This window comes from Lycorma delicatula, chromosome 9 (assembly GCF_047948215.1).
Source record: "Lycorma delicatula isolate Av1 chromosome 9, ASM4794821v1, whole genome shotgun sequence".
In the NCBI taxonomy this organism is placed as follows: Eukaryota; Metazoa; Arthropoda; class Insecta; order Hemiptera; family Fulgoridae; genus Lycorma; species Lycorma delicatula.
The window spans coordinates 120,314,720-120,333,627 of record NC_134463.1 but is presented as its reverse complement, the minus strand read 5'-3'; the positions used below and the strand labels follow the sequence as shown (position 1 = coordinate 120,333,627).

General features: G+C 34.1%; 1 protein-coding gene across 2 annotated transcripts in view; it reads right to left on the bottom strand.

Annotated features, from left to right (window-relative positions):
* LOC142330530 (FAST kinase domain-containing protein 4) overlaps positions 1 to 18,908 on the bottom strand; it is a 55,676-nt gene that overhangs the window by 36,457 nt on the left and 311 nt on the right. Inside the window, exons 2-5 of one of the 2 annotated variants that reach the window (XM_075375865.1) lie at positions 8,254 to 8,455; positions 4,981 to 5,195; positions 4,162 to 4,407; positions 20 to 169 (exon numbers count right to left, since the gene is read on the bottom strand). In XM_075375865.1, the coding sequence (XP_075231980.1) occupies positions 20 to 169; positions 4,162 to 4,407; positions 4,981 to 5,195; positions 8,254 to 8,401 (759 nt within the window). In that variant the 5' untranslated portion in view covers positions 8,402 to 8,455. The remainder of the gene's footprint in view (positions 1 to 19; positions 170 to 4,161; positions 4,408 to 4,980; positions 5,196 to 8,253; positions 8,456 to 18,908) is intronic. The other variant, XM_075375866.1, reaches the window with a different exon arrangement.

Below are 18,908 nucleotides of genomic sequence, written 5' to 3'. Positions count from 1 at the left end.
AATATTTTTAAAAACTTACCTCATCTTGAAAAGATAACTGAGCACAGGCATATAGAACATCAGCACAATCTTTTATATTAATTTCATCACTGCTCTTACCTATATTGAATGCTAATGAACGTAGCAAAGGTATTGATCTTCTTTTCTTGTAAGCGAGTGACAACATAACCTAAAAATAGAAACAATATTAAAATTAATATATTAATACAGAAAATAATTCAAATAAAGAATAAACATTTATATACATGCAACAATAAAATTATCAAATATTCATCTTTGTTTTCATTTGGATTGGAAAAATTCTAATATCACACAGTAGTCTGTATTAAAAAGAATAAATAATCTACTGAAATAGAGATACAATAGAAAAAAAAGATAAAAATAAAAGTACTTTATGAATAAATAAATTGGACATATACAAATTAAAAAGTGGTGTACACTGTGATGCTATTCCTAATGAAGTAAAATAAAGTTTACTAAAAAAAACAACAATTTTTCAAAATTATTATACTTGCTTATTAAATAACTTAATCAGATTAACCTTTTTTTGAAATAGTGTCCACCACTGTTCATATGCTTATACCAGTAATTTATGAGTGATTTGAATGGATTTTGATATGTATTTCAGAAGCACTGGAGTATAATAATAATAATAATAATAATAATAATAATAATAATAATAATAATAATAATAATAATAATAATAATAATAATAATATTCTCTTTCCCAACATTTCAGCATCTTTTTTCTCAATGCCAATCCTTTCAAATAAAACTTTTTACTGATGTTGGACATACTCATAATGAATAACATTATTCCAATCAAAAATAAGACAATTCTCAACATCTCTTTCATACTTTTGAGCGACTTTGGCATATTTGATTCAAAACATTACTGATCATAACACTGTGTGGCTCCATACATTCTTTCCTTATAAACCTCTAAAGATATTTTCAGTTTCTAGATATCTGTGAAATTTCAAACAAAATAATTGGTGCTTTAAGATTTTAAACACGGTTAAGAATATTTTCAAAATCTTAATTTTCTTTCTATCAGAAAATCAGGCTACAACTGGGGTTGAAACATGACCTCATTTGTATGCTACAATACTATGCAGAGTGAAACTACAAACAGAATAATATTTTAAAAGATTCCCATTATTTGCACACCACTGGTGGAAGTGAGTAATGATATACTGGCATTTTATTAAAAAAAAAAAAAAAAAAAAAAAATTGTGTCTTTTTGGACAAAACTTGTACAAGTAATACAGTAAACAACAATATACTTTAACCAAATGTTTATAAATAATATAAAATCTGCCAATCATTTTGTAAATCTCTACCTTAACCCACCCACCATCTTATAAATATTTAAATTAATAAATTAAAACCTTTAATCTGCCGTAATATCAACAGGTGGAAAAATAATTACTTACAGCTATAACCCAAAACTGATTCTTATTTCATGAAAATGTTTTTCTTTCATTTTAAGTGTCATATCTATTCACAAAAATTATTTGATATAATTGTTTTCATTATTTTGGATTCTGTCATACAAATCCATTTTTATCTGACTAGTTGAAATGTAGCTCTAATTGTCAGTAACATATAAACAAATGATTAAAGATTTATTGTAGATATACAAAAAAATGCATTAATAAGGGAAAATTTTTATTTCAATGAAAGTATAATTGAAGAACTACTTTTCAACACGTAAAGTTTATTTGTGTACTTGTCATAGCATAACACAATTTTTATTTTCCTGGTGATAGCTCTACTGCTGTTGCAGCAGCATAGTACTGAAGGGAAAGTACAGCGATCCGCCAGAATATGTTGAATATCACAGTTTTTACAAATGTTAGTGTTTCATGTCTTCTTTAATACAAAAAAAAAATAAATAATAAAAAAAAAATTAAAATTTCCTAGAGATCTATTTACATATAAATATGTGTTTGTCTGTATTTTGATTAATACCTCTGGACTAACTTACCATAAATTCTTTGAAAACTTATCTAAAAATGTCTATACATAGATATTAGTAGTATAAGGGGCATTTTTAACTTTCTGTATAGCAGTCATAAAAAATTGAGATTTATTACAAAGGAAGTAGTTTTTAAGTTATTTAAAATTCCAAAGTTTTAAGAAATCAGATTTAAGGAGGGGAGATGTTCAACATTATTTCTTAACAGTATTTTCTTCACATCTTGAAAACCTGCTGACCAAAATAATTTTAATTGATTTTCTACCCCGTTATAAAAGTGAGCATAATGGTACCCAACACTTTTATTTTAGTATATTATACTTTTTTTAGACTTGTTAAACTTAATGAATTAAATAATTAATTATTAATTTTTCTTCTTCTTAAACAGACACTACAGTCCAATGTGAAACTCCCATAAAAGAAGGGGGCTGAATGTTACCCAAATTTACCATATCAATTTTTCTTTACTTTAATTTTTAAGACTGAAAATTCAACTTATCTAATATTAATGTGTGTGACATGGGAAATTTATAAAAAGGAGGAGACCAATGGGATCCGACTTAAAAATTAAAACATTTATTGAATTTTTTATAATTTCTGATACTTATCCATTTTCCAAGTTGTAGTTATTAAAAATGTTATATGAAGTGGGAAAAATAAAACAATTTTTTTTAGCAATTATACTCTAAATACAGTATAATCTTGATGACATAACCATTACCAGTCACATGAGTCAACTGAGGCCCAAATGTTTTTATTAAGAATCTAGAATTTTTCTTTCAATTATACTTTTAAGATACACAATTTTTAAGGGAAAAATGCCGTATGATCACGGGTGTCAAATTGGGTTTAAATTTTTTTATTGAAAATTTTTATCTTTTTTGCAATTGTACTTTACATATTGCATAATTAAGTCTTTAATATTTATTAAAGTATTTATTATTGAAATAAAAATCTGTCAGTGGCAAAGCCAGGAAAGTTATGCAACCCTTTGCTGTATTTTTTCTATGCTTTCTGTAAAAAAGGAAAACCTTCATTCAATAATCACTCTTGGATTGGATTTTTGAAATCTCCATCAGAGATACTGCAGTTTTAAAATGTTCTCTTTCATGATGCAGAAAACGTGAATTACAAGACAACAGATCAGCACTGTAGAGAGGGTGTACCTACATATTCCACTTAACTTTTCTAGCAGAGCTTTCATGATGCCAGTGACATGTAGCATGGCATTGTAATAATTAATCACAATGCCTTTGGTCAGTTTATCTGACCATCAACCTTTAATTTACTTCTAAAAATTTCAGCATTTCATAATGTGCTGATACTTTAATCGTACTGCTCTTGGATAAAAAATCCTTAAGTACTACACCTCTATTATCATAGAAAATTTCCACAAACACTTTTCTGGCAGAGGGAACTATTCAGCACTTTTTAGGTCCTGGAGATTAGGAATTTTTCCTTTCAAATGAACTTGAGCATCATTTTGAAGAAAACAGTTATGCCAGTCTCCAAAATATGCACATCCTTACCTGTAATAATTAATAAATGAGAAAGATGCATGAAAATATTGTCTCTTGTATTTAATTGACATTAAATGAGGCACCTGATAAGCCAAAAAATCGTTGATGCTCACAAATAATTTGCAAGCTTCCAAATAACATTAAATTCCTCTGCAATTAGATTCATAGATTTGTCTTTTTTTTAGAATGGAATTGTTTATGTGGTCAATATTTTGTTTCTTGACAGCCATCCATACCAATCACTATTAGCAAAAACATGTCTGATCATTGTTGAATAATGAACACTTATTTTGCAATATCCTGCTTTAACACTGGATTTCTTTAGCATATTTTAAGTAATTGGAAATGTTTTTGAGTGGGATTACACTCTTTTGGTGATAAAAATGAGTTATCATACAGATTTCCAATCTGTATATTACTTTCAATGGATAGATACACATAATTAAACCAAAGTATCATTAACAGTCACAGATGGATGACTGTAACTTACTCATTGAGTCCTCTAGTACTTATGTATACACTCCAAATATTACATTTAGCTTCATATATGTCACCGAGAAAAAGGGAAATTTGTAAAAAACAACTTCATTAAAAAAAAAAATGCAGATAATTAAAATTATACAGTCTACATTTTTAAATAATTCACTTAAATTTAATAACCTTTATCATCTGAGGAACGGTTATTGTATTAACAAGTTTTGCTGCTTCATCATCACCAGCAACACCCAGTACAACACCTAAATCACTAAACTCAGATTTTATATCACCTTTTGGCAATTTTTTAAAAGGTTTAGTAGACACATGATGACCAAGAATTTCACAAATTGCAGAAAATCTATTATCATTTTCAAATTCTACTAATTTTACTTTGTCCTCTGTGGTCCAATCTGCTAGTTTTGAAACAATCTGTAAAAAAAAATAAATTATGTATATATAAACAATAATCATAATAATAAAAAATAATGACAAATATACTAATGTGAAGTAAAAAAAGCGAAACTAAATATCTGAATTAGTAAGATTCTAGTCCATTAAATATGTATATTATTTTTTCTTGAAGATCAAAAAAGTGTTCAATGTAATTTGGACATACAAATTAAAACTTTTTTATTATTTTAAGGGTCTTGTAAAAGTTTTATTTCTGTATATTTCTACTTCAATAAATATTTAAGAGTGAATAATAAAAAGAACAATAGACTTATAAAATGTCCAGCGCATAATTTTAACGAATAAGTCCAAAATAAATTCTCTTGAAAGGATAATGATTTGAGACAATTGGAGATATTGAGGAAATTTTCATATAGGTCTACACATTATCTGTAATGACACCTACAAGGACTGTAGCAGATAAAACGCTCGGTTGGTTAGACATATGTCCAAAAAAAAAGTTTATATGATAAAAGTTCAGACATTTTTTGAGCAGACCTTTTAATATTAAAATTTCAATAAAAAAATATATATATAATCAGCAATACTAACCTTGAAAGCATGTTGTCTACCAAAATTTTCCTTTTCAGATACAGAAAGAAGACTTTCAACAGTGTCAGCTGACTTTATTAGTGAATCCAATTCATCTGTTTTACTTGAACTTCTATCTTTCAGAGAATTAAACGCAGCACTAACAAGTTTTGTTCTACCTCGTGGAGGTTTCGTTCCATTTCTATCTAGTGTATCTTTTATAGGTATTTCAGTAGCTGGAAAAATAAGTACAATAGAAAAATATAAAAAACAGTTTTAATTTTATTAAATCTATGTAAAATAATTCAAATTAATTTCATGTAATTATACATTTTTATAATCAGTTCAAATCTGCTATGTAGACATGAAATATGAAACCAAAGCAAAACAGAATACATGAAAATAATACAGTGATAAAAGTGCTCACTTTTTTCGGACAATAATGTCACCATATTGAAATAGTGTTGAAATGTAATATTCAGCTATCATGTAAAAATAATGGACCTATTCTTTACTTTTTATCCAATGCGGATAAAATATGCGGTAAATATTGTAAATGTTCATTTCAACAAGTTGGTTACAAACATACTGTTAAAAGGCACTAACAGTATGACGATACTGTTAATGGCATTTTAGTCATACTGCAAAAATATTTATTTTGGTCATTGTGTGCTCATAAAAGATTTGTGGCTGCCACTTTCTCTAGATATTACACCCCAAATTTATTTGTCTGGTGAAGTTTGTAAAAATTCATAAAACAAAACAGTCTTCAAGTGAAAAAGATATGGAAACATCTTTCACTTTTCAAGATGCTGCTACTCCCAAAGTATTGTAGAGCTATCAGTAGAGAGATTCAGTTTATTATTTTATTCAGGACACAATAATATCAATTTTTTTTTACTTAATAGAAATTTAAGTAGAAAAAAATTATAAAAATTTTCAATTATAGAGAAAAACAAGGGCAATCCAAAAAATAAGCAATGTTTTCATACATGAATAATTTTACACTTAGGAAGGAAACTTACCACCAATCTAACTAAATTCAGATAGTCTGAGCAAAATTTAGTAATTGTAAATATGTTAAATAAATTTTACAAAATAATTTTTTTTAAAATTAAACTTGTCCATTAACTGATGTTCAGTCAATTTATCTTTGTTACTTAGTTCAATAACTGTCATATACTAAATTATATGACCCATATTACTATACTTATAAAGTTGCCTAGGAAGTCTGGACCACTTTGTCCTTTAGAGAGCCCTTCCCCCAGATAAAAATTTTAAGTATTAATATTGATCATTCTTTTTCAATACATCCAGCCTTAAAAAAAAGTAAAATACATAAAAAAAGGAGATTCAGGCTTTCTTGACCCTGAAGGCATTTGTGCCCTGACCTACCCAATTAATAAAAATTGAAATATTGCAGTATGTAAATATTTTTCAAAATATCTTATCTAAATAAATATTTTTTTTTTACCTTGGAAACAAAAACAAAATAGGTTCAAGATATTATCACTTTTATTCTTAAGGGCCTTTGCCTCCTATACTTCTCAATTAACAAAAACTGAAACCATTCGGTGTTGTTATCTGAACAGTTCTTTTTCAAAATTTGTTCTAACATCAGAAAAAAATTCATGTGCAAGAGGTTTAAGGCCTTCTTTCTCTAAGAACCCTGTTAAAAACGTATAATATTCAAACTGTTTTTTTCTTCTAGAAAACTTACTCTACAACAACAAAAAATGAAATACATCATAATATTGTCCAACAGTTTTGGAATTCCTTATTTTTATAAACCTCAACCTCTCAGCCACCCAAATTGACAAAAAACTCAAGTACTGCAATATTCTAGCTTTTCTTTTTCAATATGTATTCTACAATAACAGGCCCCTCTCTACCAAAAGGGCCTTTAGCCCCCCTCCCTAACTTCAACAAAAAAAGTTTAAAACTGTACAATAATTTAACAATTATTTTCAAAATATGTTTTATTTAAAATAATTGAAATTGATCATTTCTATCAAAAAAGATTTTCAAGGATATAAAAAAATCACAATGATGTCATTGGAATCCTTGCCAAATCAAACCTAAGTATAATTACATTATTTCACATCTAGAATTAATGGTAAGTTGCTTGAATTCAGGTAGTCAGGTTCACTCACCGGGTTGGTCTAGTGGTTAACGCATCTTCCCAAATCAGCTGATTTGGAAGTCGAGAGTTACAGCGTTCAAGTCCTAGTAAAGCCGGTTATTTTTACACGGATTTGAATACTAGGTCGTGGATACTGGTGTTGTTTGGTGGTTGGGTTTCAATTAACCACACATCTCAGGAATGGTCGAACTGAGACTGTGCAAGACTACACTTCATTTACACTCACACATATGATCCTCATTCATCCTCTGAAGAATTATCTAAACGGTAGTTACAGGAAAAAGAGAGAGAGGTAGTCAGTTTCAATGTGTATGTTTTTAAGAGTGCATCTTAAAAACAGCAATTGCAATTACTATTTTTAAAAGTTTTAAATTTCAAAATTTTGGGGCACTGGAAAAATTTTGATTCTCAATGTGGGCAAAAAAGTTTGAGAATCAATGATCTACAAAATAAACAGAACACTTTTTCACAGTGAAAATCAATAAAAGCCTATTTTCATAGTGTAAGAATGATATTGGCTACTTCAACAACGGGAGTTTGGAGGAATGTGTTGTGAAAAAGGGAATGTTTTTAAGTTTCTGTTGAGAACCAAACAGAGACAGTTATTACCAATCATCAAAGAATATATTACTCTGGGGATGATAATTAATTTACAAATGGAAAGCATACAACTCCATTCAAAAATGTGCTTACACACATCAAACTGTCGTACATAAATATAACTTTGCAGACGCTGTCACTAGCATGCATACAAAGACAGTAGAGAGTATGTGGCAGCTCTCAAAGCAATGCAACAAAGCCCAGTGTGTACGCTCTAGTCCACAATTGAATTATTTGAATGAGTTTATCTGATGTCAATAGCAGGAAGGAGAAACTTGTTTGAAAACTTTTTGGCAGATTTTTGTTCACTGGCTTCCTGAGTAAAGATAAAATATTTGTATTTACAATTAATTACATACAGGTTAATTAATAATGTACTGGTAGACAGATAACGAGGAAGATTCTTATTTTTTCACTACTGTTATGTTTTCTCAAGTTCATTCACAATACGTATAAAAAATAATATCTAAGTTTTAATCTCTTGGCTTTGTAAAATTTAATTAATAATATATTATTTAAGAAAATTTAAAATTACAGCTATTTAGCTTTACCTTTAGGTATAATATCTTCTGTAGAGGAATCGGCTGCAGTGCTAGAAGCAGATGTTGCAGGATTCACTCCAATGGCAGACGAATTTGAATAACCAGAATGTTGGAAAGCTCGAATTCCCCTCCATAATGATTTATAACGCATCAACATTATTTAATCCACAAAATAACGCTGTATAAAAATGTATATGTTACACACGTACAACTAGAAAAATAATAAACTTTTTTAAGAGAAATAGAAAGAAATTATATAAGACTATTATCTGCATCACTTCAGAGAGATCATTTTTTAAAAGTAAAAAGTGATATTACTATTTATTAATATACACTAAAAAATATTTGGGAAAAAAAAGGATGGATCTTGTCTATCATAGATCAAAACTAATTATTACTCAACAGTTACAGCATGTTCAAAAAGGGACACAACCTTATGGAAGATTGTTTCCTTATTTTGTTGCTGGTTTAATTGAGGAAAAATGAGTTACACAATGCAGCAAAGAATATTCATTGTTTCCCAAAACATTAGATGTGTCAGTTATGCCCAGACCTACTGCAGGGATGTTTACACATTCAGAAGAGGGACCCCTCAGGTTCGATTATGAACGTTATCTTCGCCTCCACAGTTTTGGTTGCAAAGATTCGAGATGGATTTAAGAATGCACAGGAAGCAACCACCCAAGCAATAATGTTTACCATAACTATCCGCCAGCCAAACGGAGGCAGATAACCTGCAATGAAGGGCTGGAGTGCTAGGGGACTGAACTTGTTAACCTTTACCAAGAGGTTAGATCTTCGGGCGGTGAACAAGGGACCCACTGTGGAGGAGAAGTCTACACGCTTGGAAGACTCGTTGACACGTGGGTGAGACCAAGCGCTTCCTTGTGCTTCCAGTCGTCCACCTGTTTATTGGTGAATGGCTGAGACTACAGTAAAAAAAAGGGAATGCCTCAGGGCTAGGCGGGCAGCGACGAGATGCTATCATTACTCAGCAAGGGCAGCAAATTTGGCATTTTATAAAGTACAGAAGAAGGAGCTTGCTTGGCTGATAGTGGAATGGAAGAAAGAATGCTGGAGGCAGTTTATCGCTGAATTGGAAAATAATCCTTGGGGTAAACCTTGAGGTGGGGATGATACCACTGTTTACTGCCAACGAGCTTGATGCGACAGTGAGTGGAGTCCCAACTGATAGAGCACCGGGACCTGTCCTTTTGCCTAACGCAATATTAAGTTAGCAATCCTGCGGTGTTTTTGAATGCCTGTAATGCGTGCCTGGAGGAAGGTGTATTTTCAGAAAGGTGGAGGCGACAATGCTTAGAACTGATCCCAAAGCTGGGCAGGGAGTTGGCGCTTCCTGCCTCTTATCGTCCACTATCAATGATTGATACGACTGCAAAGATTTTGGAAAGATTGATATTTCAGTTCTGCACGTTTGAAAAAGCATGTGGAATTCATAACCGACAATATGGTTTCAGAAGGAGCAGATCTGCATTGGACGCAGTGTCTACAGTGTATGGAATGGTGGAAAGGATTATGGCGGCTCGCTGGAGACTATCCAAAGGCAAGATGTGTGTGTGCGTGCTTGTGACTTTGGATGTAAGAAACGCGTTTAACTGTGTTAAACACACTGTGAACATTAGTGCACTGAGGAAGTGAATAGGGGGGGTTTCCCAGGGGTTGGTTCTCGAGCTGACCCTCTGGAACATAACGTATGATGGGGTGTTCCGTGCTCCCGGTCCTACCGGTGTGACAGTCGTCAGTTATGCCAACGACATTACGTTGGTCGTGGAGGCAACTGAGAAGATAAGGGCCTCCTTTTCCACAGTGAGCTCCTGGATGGAGGGTGTTGGACTGTCCACGGCGCCGGAAAATACCGAAATCATGGTGATTTCTACGGAAAAAAGAAGTCTAATATTGTCGATGGAGATTCAGGGAAGGAAAATACTGTCGAAACCATATCTAGGGATCTTGTTTGACGCTTGTCTAAGGTTCGGTCTCGATACCCGTGATCGCACTGTGCGATCACGGGTATCATGTCTTTTTCCGGTGTCCCCGTTTTGAACTAGAATGAGGCACCATCTGGCATTAGCAGATGTCCTCATCTGGTAATCTTGGAAGTCTTGGACACGTTGGGCAGGAGGGATATATTCTTACCTGATGACTTCGAGCAGATTATGTTAGCGAAAGAAGAGAACGAACGCAGTGGCGAGATTTGCCAAAGTAGTTGTAGACAAACTGCGTGTCGCAGAAGAAGGCCGAAGGGTTGCTGTGCGGCGAACAGGGCTGCAGTCGAGTGTCTAGGGTGCCCCCGACCTAGTGGGGTCGACTGGAAGCAATGAAGTCTCAGAAATTTTTTTTTTTGGTCACTCCACTGGCACGAAATTCCCCTCTTCTGAAGCTTCGACTGTGGACGTTCTGGTTAGTTCTGTATAGGTATGTGGTAAGCACCTGAGAGTCTGCATGATGTTGGCTGTGGGTGTGTGTGTGTGTGTGTATGTGTACCGCAATTTATTTACTGCTGAGTACGTTTGGTTTGCCTGTGAGGGCTAACTATGTGTGTGGGCGTAACTGTGCTTTGCTGTGTCTTTGTATCTCTGTGTTGAACGTGTGATTGTATTGGTGTTCCTTGATTGCGGTGTCCGATTGGGTAAGCGAGCGTTTAACCCTTCCTGAAGTATTGCTGCATAAGCGGCTTCCAAGAGAGGTGGAGGTTTAATCGGTAGTGCGCAGGAACAAATACACACCTAATATTATCTTGTGGAACCTGTTAGCGAGCCTGACACTGCCTAGGCGCTCGTAAATCGGGTTCCTATATAAAAAAAAAATTATGCCCAGACTGTCATCCATCAAGTGGCTGTACAACAAGTTCCAAGAGATAGGGAATGTGACAGATGCAGCCACTGATACAGCAGACACTGGAAAACTTGTAGCTTTTCGTCAGTGGTTCACATCATCTGTAATGCCAGATGGTGAAAAACTCTACGATTGGTTTTGTCTGACGAGGCATGGTTCTACCTTGACGGATACATGAATGCACAGAATTCATGCGTTTGGTGTACAGAAAATTCACATCAGCTGCACGAATCTCCTCTGCATGAACAAAAGGTGGGTGTTTGGTGGGCGATGTCACATAGGTGAATCTTCAACGTTCTTTCATGGCACAGTGAACAGTGAGCTCTACATACATCTCAATTCCCTCCGAGGAAGAAGAACACCCGCCTCGTAGCGAGTCTGGTCGCTACACCACCCCCTCCGATCATAGCCATGAGTGGCTTAATCGGAGGACATCTTCTTGCCCTCAAACAGATCGATCACATTCTACAGTCATCAGTCCGGCCTCGTGAGGTGCCACCGATGCAGATGTCCCAAGAGACATCCACATCGGTAAATTCCGCTCGTCAAATTTGTCTTCAAAGAAGGACACCTAACTCTACCACATAGGCCTCAGAAACTAAGCTAAACGCCTATACGCGGAAGATCAAAGACCCCGCGCCTAACTCTACGTATTCTATCACCACCTAAACCGAATATACCGCTTTACAAACGATTGCAAATAATATTTATGCTACAACAGCATATTATTCAGCCAAATCAATGCCACGACGGCATACGATAATTAAATTAATTAGTGATTGGAGTGCTACCAGCGAGAATAAATTTCCCAGAGGACCTCAGGTCTGGTCCGTTCGGGAGTGCAGTATAACCTCTAGACTCCCACTTCAGCTCCAACTTTAAGGACCGCTTGGATTTACAGCTAGGTTGATCGCAACCAACATTTACTTATTTGTCCCTTAATAAGTGTGCACTGCAATTCCACAAATCGCCATACTAAAGTTAAATCATATCCGGGAGAGTGAAAACACGCTCCCGGGCATGACCCCCCACTGATACTTGAACTTCTTTAACCGGGGCTCTGTTCCCTCAGAAGTGGAGACGGCAGCGCCGGTCTTGGTTCCCAAGCCGGGGAGGGATCCGATGCATCCGTCCTCTTATAAACCACTGAAGATGATCGACACCATGCCAAACATACTCGAACGCATGCTGCTGCAGAGGCTAACCAGTTATTGAGGACGCATGGTGACTTTCGGGTAAACAATTCGGTTTTCGCAGAGGAAGATCTGCTTTGGACGCGGTATCGGAGAATCATTGGAGGGAGGAAGATCTGCTTGCTCGTGGCGCTTGACTTTCGCAACCATTTAACTGTGACCCATGACGCAACTAGGACTGCGCTGGAGAGTGTGAGAGTTCCCCACATCTGAGACGGATAATTCTCTCCTACCTCAGTAAGCGCAAATTGATCTGCAAAGTGAAGGACGGAGCGGTCGAACGGTGCATAGATAGAGGAGTTCCACAAGGGTCGATCCTTGGGCCGGCTCTTTGGAATAAAGTGTATGATGGCGTATTTCGCACTCCTCTACCGCCGAGCGTCATGCGTCTGGTTGCAGATTACTGCCGAAGTGTAGGGGACCGAGGCAGCAGAGGAGACGGCTGCTGTCTGAAGTGATATACTCCACGTTACTTTACGGTGCCAAGATATGAAGAGGGTCATTAGATACGGCATATACAGGGGTGCTTACGAACAGCTGCATATCGCAGTTTCTCTAGAGTCAGTCAAGTTTTGGCGGGAATGTTACCTGTCGATCTGGAGATCACCCGCAAAAAGAAGATTAAAGAGCATCGGGCGTCAACACCTGCGGAAAAAAGGAGAGTAGCTGGCTCCATCATGGAATAAATGAGGAGAGAATGACGGAAGCGGGGGGACACTAGTGAAAGAGGCCGACGGACACACCGCATAATCGGGCGCCGCATAATCTGTGCGAGAGGGCCCATGGCTCACACAGTTTCTAGCGGACCATGGGGGTTCAGAGAATACCTTTTCAGGTTTAAGCTGGATCACTCCGCTAGTTGTCAGGTGTGTGTAGACGAGGAAGAGACAGCATATCATGTATTCTTTCGCTGCTCCCGATTTGAGGATGCGAGGAGGGAAATATTGGACAACGTAGATAAAAGGGAAATGTTCCTCCCAGAGAAACTGCAGGAGATCATGTTGGAAAGCGCGGAAAAATGAACGGCTGTAGCAAGGTTTGCTAGGAAGATCATGGAGCTGTACGTCTGAGAGAAGTCTCGCAGGGATGGAAGGGGTCGTCGGATGGGGCGAGGGCGGACAGGTACGCGGTTGAGCCTAGGGGGTTCCCCGTACGTGTGGGGATCGTCTGGGTGCGATGAGGTCGTGGGCACTCCACTCCCGCGTCCGATGGTGACCCGTGAGGTAAGTATCCTACAGTGTTCGATTGTCGTGAGGTGTTAGTTTATATGATGTTATGTGTGGAGTGTGCGGCGTGAGGTATGTTTTCTGAGTGATGATTGGATGTTGTGAAGTGTGTGGTGAGATTTAGTCTGATGTTTGGTATCTTGTGGGTTTGAGGTCCGTGTCTGCTGACTGTGGTGTCTGAAAGTGTGCAAGGGCATATTCTCCCTTTTCTGTAGTAATGCACACCAGCTGTACCAGGAAGCGTGGATAGCCAGGGATGGAGGTTTAGTTGGTAGTGCACAGGAACACATGCATACACATTTAATAACATCTCGTGGAACCTGTTAGCAAGCCTGACACTACCCAGGAGCCTGTAAATGGGGTTCCTCCACCTCTTTAAAAAAAAAAGACTTTTACCGTTAAGGGACAATTTCAAAAGATTTTAAATAACTAAAACAAACAGTTTTGGTTAGTTTTTGCATTTGCACATTATAAAAATTGTACCAAAAACATTTATACAATATTAGACTATACAGGTGGCCAATAACCAGCTACATCCTGAAGGATTTTTTCAAATGGGTTTCCTTCTGCTGAAAGTTGTTTACACGACATAAATCCACACAGAAAACTATCCAGCCTCTGTGAATGATTACCAAAACAGCGCCTAAAACTTGATTTAGCCATACCCTACATCCTGTCCACTGTATTGGTATGTACGCCTGTTAGGGGATCAATAAAATTTTGACTATGGTTAACTGTTGGTGGTCATACTCTTTGTTAGCGGTTCTGATTCCATTGTGGGATTTCCATTGATCAGACACAATTAGTGAATTAGGTGCAATACGTTCAATTATTATGTGCATAAGTGAGGCAGGAGAAATGTTTTGAACAGCGTACAAGAAAGACTCTTTGGTTTCCTGACAAATTCCTCCAAATACCCATTGTTGTTTTGGTAATCGACCAATATTGTAATCTCATTTAGAAATAAAGATCCATCAATCTCAACAATTGGACCAGGACCACCTATTACTAGTGACACTGCTAGTAATTTTGCAGCACATACCTCTCACAAACAGTTATTCCAATCTAAAACTGTGTTGTGGTTAATGCCCAGTTCATGTTCGCAAAACTCTTGAGACATAAGCTTGTGGCTCCAACAATAGATAAACATGAAAATTTTTATCATACCCCAACTTTGAATGGTCCAGCCATGTTTTAGAACGTAGTTGAACATCCTGTCAGCACAAATTTTTTGCACAACGCTACCTTTCACGACTGTCAGTTATGCTAAGTATGAAATGACCATTGTCACACTGTTTTTCGTTATGTAAAATATTTACTCTTTGGTAAAACTCAACACACCTTTCTTTAGATTTGCACAATTCGTACAATTCAAAAATATTGGTAGCCAAATCCACGGTTAACAAAACAAGTACTAAGACAGAACTGAAGAACTGAGAATAGACTTAAGACTGACTTTTTATCATTACTAACAACCAGTTACGACGCACGGAAATGTGTAGACCTATAGTTATCAATGAATGACTAAGGTAGATAAGAAAAAAAACCCCAACCCAAACAGCTTGAAATGCTACTCTAAGTCAATTACACTGATAAACATAATTTTAGTTTCCTATCATGCGATACATGAGTTTAATCTGTTTTTTGATGCTGAAAATGAATATGAACTCAGAATCTTTCTATCACCCACCATTTTTGAAAAATTTTTAAATTTTAATTAAAGGATTTTTTTTCATTTTTCAACCAATAGTTAGCATTTTAAGCTCCTATATTGTATTTTGTTAGCTCATTTTTTATTGTTTAACTTTGTTAACATAATTTATTTGTAAGCTTTAAACAATACTAGACAAAGAATTAAATCATATCATAGTCACATATTATGACATCATATCTAATATGGAACAGTGAGCCATCATGGACAAGATTAATCATGTCTGTGCAGGTCAAAACATGCTGCTGAAAACAAGCTGTGTTGTTTGTATTAAGCACTGAATTTAGGAATGAATTAATTTTGTTCTGTCTTATAGCTGTCTTAAGTTTGTTAACAGTGCAGTGTCATAGTGCCTCGAAATTGTGTAAATGATGTGGATGCCTTTTGTTATGCATGTGATGAATTTACCATAAAATCAAATAGAAAAATGATTACACTTTTAATTAAAAAAGCATATCATTTGTACTTTCAGTGTAAAATTGGTGATCAGGATAAGACGAGGGCTACATATAGTATACACTAATTGTTCTGTATATTTAAGAGGGTGGCTGAAAGGTACATGGAAGGCTTTGCCATTTGGTGTACCTATGATTTAGTGTGAACCAAAGGATCATGTGACTGACTGTTACTGTTGTTTAACAAGTGTGTCTCGAATTTCCAAAATATTTAAATATACTGTAAAATATCCTTCATTGCAATCTGCAATTAGGCCTGTACCCCACAGTGAAATTATTCCAGTTCCTGAGCCACCTGTGAATGTATGTTTCAAAAGCAGTGATGAAGAATCAGGTAGTACTAAAGAAAACAATGATTTTGATTTTTAATTATCTTCCAATAAGCCACATCTTATATCTCAAGGTGAATTAAATGACTAGGTTAGGGATTTAAATTTATCAAAAAATCAAGCTGAACTGTTAAGATCAAAACTGCAAGGTTGGAATTTGCTTCAAAAAAATACGTAAGTTTTGGGCTTTCGAAGTCGACAAAAAGTACTTAATATTGATGAGCTTATGTTGTACGTAGGACAAGTTCATAAACCTGAGGACTGGCACCTTTTCATAGATTCATCCAATCTATAGTTTAAAAGTGGTTCTACTACACAACGGTAACAAATATTCTTCGATACCAATCGTTTATAGTATTAATTTGAAAAAGACATACGATGTGATGGTAGATGTTCTTGAAAAAATAAATTATAAAACACATAGCTGGAACATATGTGATGATTTGAAAGTTATAGCTATTTTGTTAGGCATGCAGTTAGGCTACATTATGTACATGCTTTCTTTGCGAATGGGACAGCTCATAATAAACATTATGCTACCAAAGAGTGTAAGAAATGAGACAACTTAACTCCAAATGGGAAAAATGTTATTCATGAGCCCTTAGTTGAACTCAAAAAAATATTTTTACCTCCTCTTCATATCAAGCTACGGTTAATGTGAAATTTTATAAAAGCAATGAAGAAGGATAGTCCTGGATTTTTTGTACATCAGACAGAAATTTCCAAATGTAAGTGAAGAAAAAATATTTGTTGATCCTCAAATAAGAGAGTTGGTCAAAGGATATATATATATAGGATGTAATATATCTTTGAAAATACATTTCATCCACTCACATATGGATTTTTTCCTAGACAACCTTCGAGACATGAGGGACAAACATGGTGAACATTTCCACCAAGACATTTAGGTGATTGAAAGCCGCTATGAAGGGAAATGGAATACTAACATGCCAGCCGATTACTGTTGGACATTATTTTGGGATGTGTCTGAGGCTATTTATAAAATAAAGGCAACAGCGAAATCACTCTAACATAGGTATAGGCGTGTAACACTATAAATTTTACTGATGTCAACTATATTTTCCCTTAATTTTTTGAAGCATAATTTATTTAAAACTAAGGGTGATAAAATAATTGCATTTACAGACCTGTAATGTACACAAAAAAGCAATTCAAGAAATGATATCATACTTAGATTAATATAAAAAAAATTTTTGTCATCAGTGTATTAGAACAGTAAACATTGTTTAATAAAGTATCTAGTCTATAGAAAAATGTTTAAGTGTTGTGGGCATATAACAGATTTTGACCATATATATATATATATATGTGTAAATGCGTGTGCATGTGTGGTGAAAACATAATTATGTATAGATTTAATTACAGAATAATAAATAAAATTTTACATATAAAAATCGTATAAATTTATTCATAAATTATTAATTTATTCAGTATTCTCACTATTTTTCTACTCTAGTCTTAATGTTATTATTTAAATGCTTAATTTTATTTTATACTTTTAATTTATGGTTAATATACTAAGTATATTTTTTTATAATTTCAAAAAGATGACTTAAAGCAACAGAAAATCTTTTACATATTGATTAACGTTAAGTTCGGTGCTAAGTTAATAAGAACATGCATGGGCATAAACATATGCAACACAATGAGCATACACAAACGGAATGTAGGAATTACAAATATCAACATATTTGAATACTAACAATATTCAGTACACACACAGTTATGGGAAATCACCTTATAATAATAAACTATTTGAGATATTTAATAAATATACATAAAATTAAATGATGATACCAACTAAAATTGTAATAAATGATAATTACTTATTATTATATGTATGATTATTTAATAACAGTAGGTGTTGTCTAGTTATTAGGAAAAAATCAAAATAATGCATTTATATAAATTAAATTCATATTAATACCTCTTTGATAAACAGAATTTCCAAAAACATCAATATTACTGGATATGCAAAATACACTGTTTATTTTAAATTTATCATCTACATAAACAAATTGACAACATTCATAAACAAAGCAGTAGCCTACTTATTCTGGAGTATTAACAGAACTCATTTAATAACATAGTTCATAAGGTTTTTTGTTGAGGTAACTCATATTAGTGCAATATATTTATTTTATTTTATTGGAAGAAATGATTCAAAACTACACATTATGAAAATGTCTTTCACTAGATCAAATTTTAAAAAAATAAAAAAAACTTAAAAATGAGATGAACTTCTCTCACTTGTGCACTTTAGGTGGTGCCACAGCAGCTTACGTATTAGCTTGTAGACCAATAAATTGCAAACTTCTGGATTATTGTTAATATCACCCAATATAACCATTTTTATAACAATTTATATTTACCTATTTTATAAATAAAATCTTGACAATGTAACACAGTAATGTTTTGAGTATTTAAATAATAAATTCAGTAATTATTGCAAATATTTATTATTTAAATAATCAAAACATTACTGTTAATTAGTCTAGGTTAGCGAGTGTTGGCAAGCATAGGTAAGTTTGGTTAGTTTAATTTATATCTATAATTATAAGTAGCAAAATATTAATTTTAGTGAAATTTTTTTTCAAATTTCAGTACCACCTAAAGTGCATAAGTGCCAAACGTCTGAGATGTATTACATTAAACATATAAAATAATTTATTTCAACAAATAAACATTAAAAATTTTATCGTTCTGAAAACAAATTACAACAAAAGGTTAGTCACAAGCCCAATAATATTGAACATTTTAGAATTAAGAAGCAAACGACCATCCACATATTTCTTCAAAGAAAACTGATATTAAAAGTACAATCAGTTTCCCAATTATGAAAATTGGGGAAGTACAAAATAGTAGCCGGAAAG